Raw genomic sequence first — 11,197 nt, 5'->3', positions numbered from 1 at the left:
CTGTACATTTTGTTAGGCATTTATTAATTTTCTAAATAACAAAATCACGTCATTTTACAATACTTGATAAATTTGTATCTACTTCATAACTTAAATTACAACAAATATTAACGTTGATTATATGTACGTAAAATTAAATAAAACATGAACATCGGAAATAACTTATCGAGGATACCGGGGTACATTTTTGGGTCCTCTGTATCCAATAATACAGCACGAAGGAGTATTTAGAAAATAACTTATTAATGTTTACTAACGATTTGGATACATCAGATAAGTTTAACATTATGAAACGTAATACGTACTTTTTATAACTCTCCTAATGCTCTTTCTTCATTTATCAATGATAATAAATTCTGGACTAATAGAATAATTTTATGTGCGAAAATGTTTCCAGAGGACGTAAACGATACGTACTAATTTTTTCTTTTCATTATCGATTTATATAAATAGATACATACAATATTAAACACAGTGCTCCTACAACTTCACATTATATATATAACAATATTACAAGTACAGACTGGGCCTTGATATTTCTCAATTTCTCATATTGGAAGCGTGAATGATTCTTGGTAAATTAATCATGACGCCTTTATTTGGAAATACGTTATTTTACGATAAAATCAATAATGTTACATGAGACTGGACGATGAAAATGGAAAATCATTCAATCATATTTTTCACTTGTATATGCGTATTGTTTCATCGTAATTATATAAATATAATTATCTATATATAAGAATCAAGGGAGTTTAGATCACCTAAATTACATTAGAACTATACGACAAAGCTGTATTTTTCTCAATTTTGCTAAAGACAAAGAATTTAATACTTCTTGTAATATTCCTGTTAAGGTATTTGCATAGAATTATGACAAAAGAATGAGAAAAAGAAATAATGATTCCTTAAATAACAGCAAAAGAGATATTAAAGTTGTTATATGAAATATTTGATGAGAAGATTTTGAGCATTAAAATCATGTTGAAAAAGAAAAAAAAAATGTGATTAAAAATTATGTTAACGATGTAAGAACTGCAGGAGATATATGCACTTAGAACGTCGAATGTGTATACATATATATATATATCTATATCTATATATGTTACAGTACCATTTGTAAAAAAGGAACGTTCTTACTCTCTATTGCACATTTTTACGCGCGATAAGCCTTAAGTTTTCGTTATCCTTTGCTTTTCGTATTGTTTTTCTTTTATACACTATTCAATTCCTCCCACAAAATTTATCGGCTATATATATATATATATATAATTAATACATAATAATACGTTTTATGTACCAATGCTTTCTTTTCATATGTAGCTATGTACAAGTATATAAGTTCAGCTATTAAAATTAGAATTTCAGTCGACGGACGGTCTAACGGTCCTTCAGACTTTGCGTCTCACGAATTCTCCGCCGCTTTTGCATGTAATAATTCTCCTAAAAAAGAAAGAAAGAAAATATTGTATACATTGCGGAAAAGAAAGTTCATTCTATACGATTAACTTTGTCTTTACATCTGGGACGTGATATTTTTATCTTAAAGACGAATTTTTTAATGAATCCCTCTTCGTTAGCAATATTTTTTTTAATGGTTTCCTCTTCATTGACGCCATTATGCATTTTTATTTGAGAATGAAGCAAGAATAAGCGAAAGAACAAAACGTACATTATATTTCTTGTATTTAATTGTAAAAACTTTGTATTATTTTGTTATTCATTTTTTATATATTCTAAAAAATTACTTTTGTTATCTACATATATATATATATATTTTAATCAATATCTAGCAATTTATCTATATTTTATATTCAATCTAGGATTTGATACATTTCATAAATTTGTTTAGAATAGAAAGAAAAAAACAATTTAATAAATTAAAACTTGCTTCAAATGAAATTTCGAATCAGATTTGATTGCAAGATTATAACGAATTAACAAGAATTAATTATCAAATGAAACATTCAGAGTATAATGAAATATGAGGAAAATTCTGCGATAAATTCGATCATCAACCTACTTTCCCTTTGATACCTTCGGCAAGCTTGATTCCTTTCTTCGGCATCGAAGTACCATAACGTAATTGCGTATCTCGTTTTATACGCTGGCTGTACTTCGTGAGGATTTCTTCTGTCTGACCAGAAAAAGAGTATTCTATCGAATAGAGGTTCGATATCGGCTACTTGGTCGCGCCAACCTTCTGGAAATATCCTTAGAAGACCTCCATTTTTCTATAATTATAAAATGAATCAACGATATATGATTATTCGAAGAAGAAAAAAAAAAAAGAAAATATTATTCACAGTTGGATTAAATTAGATTCCCAAGGTTAACATTTAATAGAAATGTATATAAAGAGATAAACATTTAAAATTTGACATTGACAACAAAGTATCTTCAATGTCAATCGTCTATAATATAATTTTTTGTTGTTGTAATAAAATTAAAAGATATATTTGAATCGGTGATAATGAAAACGATCTAAGACATATGAGACCTTAAGAGACACATTTTATCGCGCGATACTCTTAACATTTTAAAATTATATTACGAATAAATATACTTACTTTCTCTATTTGTTATTATAGAGAAATCATTTTTAAATAATTCAAATCGAAATGTTTAAATATCTCAAAACGAAAAATATATGACTTAGATCATTTTCATAATTATCGGCTCATATATATAATATATGATATATGTATATACATGTGTGTATAATTTTTAAATTACACGAATGATTTATAGAGAGTTAACAATTACATTTTTTCAGTCATGTTAATAGAGATTAAACTCAGAGAAAGTTTATTTATCAAACTTCCGTTCTTTTAAAATATCTTACACCTTGTACGGCAGTCCTTGAACAGAACATGTGTTAAAAGTCTCCCATATTTATCGTGTAGGTCAACGTAAATATTGCTCAACAGGCAAGCAAGCAAGCAAGCAAGCAAGCGAGAAAACCCGAGCCATACGAGTTCTTGCTGTCTCTTATACGTGGGTGTACGTTGGATTCAGCACGTAAGCATCTTAAAACCCTTCGTGCCTTTACTTTTTCCTATTTTCGTATGAAGGACACAGGTTTTGTATCGTCTTATAAGGACGTTGGAAATATGAAACCACTATTTTAATGATTACAAAGGAATAGAGATTACATATACGAGATTTTCATTCGAACATATTCTTAAACAACATGATTCAAATTTACTGTGTTAAAAGTTTGTTTTTTGATGACGAATATGTTTGTAAGTGCGTGAATCATATGCATGAATCGACTATGTATTTTATATATATATATATAATACACATACATATATGTCTACATATTTCAAATCTAAAAAAAAAAGAAGAAAAAAGATTTGAACAGAAAATTTCTGTTTGATCTATTATTTTTTTGTATACTCTAAATGTATATATTGAGAATGTATGACGTATTTTTTTTTTATACTTTATATATATATATATATTGAAGTTTTTCATGTAATTCAATATAGTCTCTGAGAAGACGTTGAGAAATCAATATACATGAATTTTTTTTTCTTTAACGATAGATAAAGCGAACATTCTGTAAATATATTGAATATGGATATATACGATTTTAAAAATGGAATTCGATAACTAAATAAATGGAGTACAAAAGAATGTTGTTATAATTAAAAATGGTACAAGATTTACCTTAATATCCCAATCTTGATTCAGATAATAGATCGCAGTAATACATCGTCCATCTCGATTAGGATTATCCACATGTTTCACGTAATGCGAGCCGTGACCAGGGTAGCAAGCTACCATTGCCTGGAAAAAAGGAAACAAAAGAAAAAAAGAACGTAAAAGAGAAGAAATAAATGTTGTGTTACGTTGCAGAAAATGTCAGTAAGAAATCGTAAGAGAGAAAGAGAGAGAAAATTTACTCGCATTATCGAGCAATGACCCACGTAAATTGAATTTTGAAACTACAGTGTACGTAGTATACTCGTATTTTTATTTTGTTAACCCTCTATAACATGTATGTAACTTAGAAGCCCTCACGGTATATATATATATATTTTTTTTATTTTGTTTTCTTTTTTCGTTAGGAAAGTATCACAGTTAGTTTATATCCCGAAAAGTAATGTTTGCTAAATATAAATTATACTTAAAGAGAATATAATATAATTATATTAATTTAATTTTTCATAATTTTAATTATTTTAATTTAAGTTATATATTACAAGTTTCACATTATAGAGGATTAAAGATATAGAATCTAGAAGTATAATTATAATTTTGAAATTTCGTTATCATACTCTTTCATCTGAAATTAAGAAGTGAAATTTTTTTCTTTTGATTTTAGAGAGTCTTGAGTAACGTTTATGAGTGTCGTAATAAGAGTGACTAAATCTAGGAAAGCGACGTTATTCTTTTGGAACATGTATGCGGCCAGCAACGAGGAAATTTCGATAATAAAGCATATCACATGTTCTGGGTATTCCTATAGTTTTCTATTATTCAGAAATGATAGTAATAAAGTTTATTTTTAATCTCTATGATTTCTCTTCTAGTTAATCATACAAACGATATAAATATATGCGTGATATCTACTTATATAACAAATATTTCATAGAAACTAATCATTTGTACAAAACAAATAATAAGTATACAAACAAGGTAATGAAAACAATAAGTACTTTTTGTTATATATAAGTTTTGTCTCTCTCCGCGTGTGTATGTGTGTGTAATTTCTCGAAAATTATTTCGTTTCATATGATGTTTCATTAATAAGAATTAATGTAACGATTAAAAATTAATGTAATGATAAAAATGACAAAGAATACATATGCTTATATGAGACTTTTAACGATATGAAAAGTACACATAAGGGATACGAGTTAGTGAAAGTCATATTTCCAGAAAAAGACTATTAGTTTAGCTTTAGCCCTTCGTGTGAGTTATCACGTATCCCTATCAATTGGAAACACGTGTAATGCTAGCCTTGGCCCTAAGCTTGTCCTTCACTTATTATTGTATCTCCATCAATCTTAAAATCTCACGAACAAATTTGTATATACGAGATCGACGTAAAAAAAACGACATAATATTTTCTTAAAGAAATACGTATTAATTTTTAATGGTTCTACGTTGAGTTCGACTCAACATTATGAATATAAAATTATCAAATGAATATTAGGTGGATACGTTCATTAATAAAGTCAATATTATATATAGAATTTAATGTGCATCTAAGACCATTAATTTAACATGATGAATTTTCTTCTTTATTGAATTTTATGTTTTCATTTCGATTTTATTCTATAACCAAAAATATCAGTAATATTCGTATATAATGAAGATGTGACATAAGCTAATTATATATACATAATTATATAATATGATACATACATACATATATATATTTGATATAATTTTTACTTTTATTTTTTTTCGTTAAATATATATATAATGAAGATTCCAAGTCAAAAGGTCAATAATTTATTTCATGATAAAATGTTCCACATTTAATATTCATTTGGATCGAGAACTACTCATCTTTGAAAACAAGTAACTTTTAGTTTTTATTATTTACTAATAAACATAGTGATGAAAAAACCAAGGTTATTAGCTTATTATTTACTTTCAAATAAACCAACCATTAGATCGTCAGATCTTTAATGTATATGTACATTACGAACACATTAATATTTTTCATTATAGAGTAAGATCGAAGGGATAATATAAGATACGGAAATGGAAATTTAGCCCCATGGAAAACTTTCTATACCACCCACCATCCAACTATGATAAATTAATGGTCACAGGTGTACAAGCAATAAATAATGTATAAAAGCTATGACATTAAATCGAAGTTGTATATCTCATTGAGGACGATGAACGAGCGTAAATACGAGTCGTAAGAAACAGGCGCGAGGTTTATCTACATTCTACGTCTTTATGTATGCATATATGTGTCACGTGTACAATGCACGATTTTATGTTTGTTAAAATAACAATCTTTATTCATTTGGAAATAATTATAAGAAAAATATAAGTATTTTAATTCAACATGAGAAAGAAAGAAATGTTTTGATATGACCAGCATGTACAATCATCGAATTTAAATTCTATAGAATATTTTATAAGAGAACAAAAAAAGAAAAAATAAAGATGAATGCGTTATCATAACATGTTAGATAATCATACATTGTGACCATTGATACCTATAATAATCTATCGGACGTTTATATTCGATAAGAATAACATTTAAAGAAGAAACTTGTTCGTAAAATATCCTGCAAAATGTTTATTCAATTAGCGTAAGTTACTTTAAAATACATTAAGAAATTATGAGGAAAAAAAAAAAATTATAAAGAAGAATTTTTAGTAAATTCGCCTAAGTTATCCTTGAAGGATAACAGCCTTTCTACTTTTGTATTTATCAAAAAGGTTGATAAAAGTCTTTCTTTCTCTTCTTTTTCGTCTGCCCACAGAAAACACTTTACAAAATGAAGAAGAATGTTCTGATAAGAAAAGGACAATCTACTTAAAAGTACGTGACACGATAAAAAGCAAAGCGATAATTGTCGCTTCTCTGATTAGCTACGGTGAATATAATACAGTCTAACGAATAATATCGTTGTGATCTTAAATCGACATGGTATTATAACAATATTATAAAATAAAAATTGAATATAAAGATGACATCATCGATTGTAACAAGTTTTTTTAATGATACTTTTAATTATGTTCGAAATTAAATAAATTGTTCGTTGGAATCATAATCATGTAATTTTCATGGTTCGCAGAAATATCAATCATTTTTACTTATGTATAGTGGAAATTTCTATACAAGGATAATCGCTTTGTTCGGATTATAAGTGGAATCAACAAAACGTGAATATATTGCGCGTCGCGAGAGCCAATTAAATAGGACGATTGCGAGGAACATTGTCATCCGAGGTTAAATCTTGGCGATGTAAAAAAAAGTTCAATTGTTATTTCAACGTGATTTAATTTTACCTCAATCGCAGACATTATTTGAAAATGATTTTAAGATACTCATATAAAATTTCTGTTGTATCTTATACATCTCGCAGAAGCAAACTACTAATTTTTGATTGGAGCGTTCCATCGGCAATCAGAGAAAAAGAGAGACAAGAGAGAGAAGTCGAGAGAAAAGCATTAAAATTGATTGCCAAATAAAACAAATACGTCATGTTCGAGGATATGCGAGGATAGAAAAATATTTATCGAATGGTCGAACGCTTTCAAGTCAATAAATCGGTGAGAATAAATCGATCGTACGTTCGAACACTTCGTCGAATATTTCTTTTTTCTCTTTTTATTTTTATCTCAATAAAATCGATTAGATTCATTTCGTAGTAAATATTCAAGGATTATACAGTGTTTCTTTTTTTCACGGCGATATAATGAAATTATTATACAAAAATAGAAAAAGAAAAATCCGAAGATTACGTATCTTTGCAATAACAACGCGAATGATCCAGATCGACTCAGATCAATCGATATAAGTAAAAATGAATTAATGAATCCTTTTGTCCTTCGATTAGTGCTTAACGTTTAACGTCGCGTAAAATTCTACATAGATGAGCAATAAAGTGTTAAAAGCGCGCTCGTTTGAACTCGAGTATCGATCGATACCTCTACTACTAATCGATGTATCGTTGCATACATTCGTATTGTAAGTTTTGACTTTATTCTCTTTATAGTTTGATTTTCGATCGATAGGTGTATCGATTGTTCAAAATAGGCGTCGAGAGTCCACTCGATCCCAAATCTATCGGTCTAATAATAAACGTCGCAGAATGTGCGTGCGTACGCAAGCTAGACAAAGAATCGAAGCGAAATCGTTTTAGAAATATAGTACACAAAAACATATTCAAATATCTTTTCCAAATTAAATAATTTCCCTTTCTATACGATCTAAATTCTTGAATAATCATAAAGAAATTTTCTAATTTAGAAAGTCTCGTTTTATATTTCATTTTATCATTGCTGAAAGAAAAAATCATTAATTATCCTATATCTAATTAACGTCTAGAATATACGCATTCTTTCTCTCTCCCTTTCTCCTTTTTTTATACATTTCATAAAACGTAATTCGATTTCGAAAACTATCCAAATATTTTGTTAATCCACTGTACGTATACGTGTATGTATAAAACGAATCAAAAGTTTAGAAAATTGAGCTTTATATATTTACAACTGTCATTATATACGATATTAATATTTTAGTTAAAAAATAAAAAATAAAAAACTGTTAACTGCTCCTACGTAATAAGAAATATAGATAGATTTATGTAGGAATCGTGATAAATCTTTGACGCAATTCTCCGCACACCTCTCCTTTCGTAAGACGTTCACCTTCAGGAAGGTTAGAGAATATGAGATGTAATTCTCGCCTGAATGAGTTCTCGATTTTCGGAGGAAAAAAATGCAAATAAAACCGCTGTTTTGTACCAAAGTGTATATGGTGCACATATTTATATATATACGTACATCATACATATACGTGTGTACGCACGTACGTAATGCGTACGAATGACGCGCTCGTGGGTGGCTTCACGGATAAAAGAGAAGACTGGTGGGGGAAGTAGTGGGGAGAGGGTAAAGGCGTACGTGACCGACTGCACTTCGTGAGTTCTACCATTCCCCTCTCTCCCGCGAGCCTTGTTCGTTCAACGTTCGAGATCTCTTTCGAAGATCGCGACGATTTCAGGATCCTGACCTTCTCCACTAAACTCCTACTCTTCCTTCTACTTTCATTTCTTCCTTTTTATATCTTTTTTTTTCTTTTTCGTATTTTTTTTTTCTTTTCTTTTCTTTTTATTCCCTTCCTACCCATTCTCCTTTCTTCTCTCTCTCATGTGTATCTTTATACGATCAACAACCTCTTTTTCTTCGATTTCAAGATCGCTTAGTTGTAATTGAAATGTAAATATTTTTAAATGGATTTTATAAAATCGAGCACAATGTACGTAATAAATATTGTAACTTTATTGGGCAAATATAAAAATTCATACCGATCACACTCGACGAATATGAAAGACGTTATATTTAACATTCTTTCTTTGTTAACCTATTTCTACTGTGTAATCAACGGTGTAAATAATCACAGACTGGAAAAGCTCATGCGAAACGGTTCGGCTAATTTTACAACTGATATTCGATCGCACCGACCATAGTAGAGAAAGAATACACGCACTCTTACTACGGCACCCTTCCATTTGTTTGTGCGATTGTTGTTGAAACATTTTATATTAGTTTTAACGAATAGTCGATATTATCGCACGAAGAAGAAATACTTTCTTTCATCTTAATAACTATGTCGCTTTAATAACAAAATGGTAGAACATTTGGTAAATCCAATCTAGAGAGATTATTCGAGATATCGATTCTATCGATACGAATAATAGTACGATAATGTTAATTTTTTTTTTATAGAAATAATGATTAAGGTTACAAAGTCTCGAAATCGTATCATTTTATATGTAACGATAAAAAGGCATAGTTTTCTTATTTAAAGGAAAAACAGAAAAATAATTTAACAAAACGAAAAATATCAAATTACAAAGTAGTCATTAACCAAAATTATCGTACGATATTTTAGTGAATAAAGATAGAAATTTTTACGAAATTGTCTCTTTTACTTACCTTTGTTCTGCCATTGATCGTATAGCTTCCCATCTTTCCATTATCATGCATTTTGTTTGCCCTCATGATAATAGCATCAACTTGAGATATAAGCATGCCAATATTTTGACACGGCTTTTCTTTTCCATCCAGCCATGTTATCTGATCACCTCTAATTGTTTTTAAGTCGTTTGCACTAGCCTTATTGGAAACCAATTGTCCATCCTTAAATAATCCAGCACTGTACATATTTAAAACTTCTTTTAGCACCGCAAGGCCCTTATCGGCACCCAGAAAATTGTCTACCACGCACACACCATATTCGTTCATGTCTCTGATCACGTTTCTACAAATCTCATCTATTAGTTCTTCTAAATTGTTCTTATTTCTATGCAAAAACGGAGGTAAAAGATCTTCTTCGCGAAGTTGAACATCTGGGAAATTTTTCATGCCATTATGATGTTGTGTCGGCATGTCTAATTCCGAATCTTCTAAATTATCAAGAATTGTAGAACTTTCTAAGGCAGGATTCAATAATTCCGCTCTAGCTCCCAAAATTGTATCTTCCGAACTACCTTCATAAGTTATAGGAGAAGTCCAACCATCAGCTTTGACAATCAAACTGCTCCTCAATTCGTCTCCGTTTTGTTTTTTCTTAAAATTTTGATCTTCGTATTTTGGATAAACTAAGTTCTCCGATCGGTTATTAGAATCTGTAAACAAAAAAAATTTTGTATTAGAAAAGAAGATATCCTCCAAAAATAAATAACATTCGCATTAAATTTCACGTAAGTAAGGCAAATTTAAAATTAAAATCTCTCAAAATACGTACGAAATAATACAAAAAAGAAAAAATAAGTAGAAGAAACGTAAAGTAATAAATCAATCGAGATTTAGATACGATTCGAAATTATTTTTGTTTATTTATTCATTAGGATTAAATCCGATAGAGCGTTAAAGCCGGATATATATTCTATTATAAAATTAATCTAGAAATGAAAAAATGAAATAAGAAAGAAGAAAAGAAGATAGTGATATCATACCTCGGATCAGCTTCAAAGGATAAGAACGTGAGAAATCCTTGTCGTCGCTCTTTTCTCGTACGGAGTGATCACCGACATGCTCAGCAAAGACTTTGCTGGTTAGTTGAAGTTGCTCGGTTAGGTTAGAAAGTGGCCGTGTGTTCTGCGTGTATCGTTTTCTCGAAGAGGTATGATCGGCGGTCACAGCAGAAGTACGATTCCTATCTGTATCGTTTGTGGATAGAACAACGAGCGAAGAATCATTTGGCCATGGAGCTCGAATTCCACAAAATTCTTTGTGACGTTTCCAATCACGCTTCTGGTGTTCTTTCGTACAATAGAAAACGGATTTGCAACGCGAACACCTCAACAGCTTGTCGGTCTTTTCGCAAAGGACACAACGTATCGTGTGTATCGAAGATCTAACATCGACGCTGTCACCTGTTTGCGAACGACTGACCATCGGTCCGGACATCTTTCACCGTTTATTTCGTCGCCACGAGTGCCGCTACTACCGACGACATTTCTCCGACGTGGGAAATTACACA

At 29.9% G+C, this 11,197-nt stretch overlaps 1 protein-coding gene across 2 annotated transcripts; it reads right to left on the bottom strand.

The window, feature by feature from the left end:
- Nucleotides 1-3: 3 nt before the first annotated feature.
- LOC127064639 (egl nine homolog 1) lies at nucleotides 4-11,124 on the bottom strand. 2 transcript variants are annotated; one of them, XM_050995993.1, is made up of 5 exons: nucleotides 10,671-11,124; nucleotides 9,649-10,340; nucleotides 3,676-3,795; nucleotides 2,024-2,234; nucleotides 4-1,443 (listed from the first exon to the last, which is right to left on the bottom strand). In XM_050995993.1, exons 1-5 carry the CDS (start codon nucleotides 11,122-11,124, stop codon nucleotides 1,406-1,408), a joined length of 1,515 nt encoding a protein of 504 aa, XP_050851950.1. In that variant the 3' UTR covers nucleotides 4-1,405. The 2 variants fall into 2 exon arrangements, with proteins under 2 accessions (XP_050851950.1, XP_050851951.1); XM_050995994.1 differs by having other exon boundaries at nucleotides 2,038-2,234.
- Nucleotides 11,125-11,197: the final 73 nt, after the last annotated feature.

The sequence above is a fragment of the Vespula vulgaris genome, chromosome 6 (genome assembly GCF_905475345.1).
Source record: "Vespula vulgaris chromosome 6, iyVesVulg1.1, whole genome shotgun sequence".
In the NCBI taxonomy this organism is placed as follows: domain Eukaryota; kingdom Metazoa; phylum Arthropoda; class Insecta; order Hymenoptera; family Vespidae; genus Vespula; species Vespula vulgaris.
Note: the sequence above shows the minus strand (reverse complement) of the source record. Positions and strands in the feature narration are given on the sequence as shown.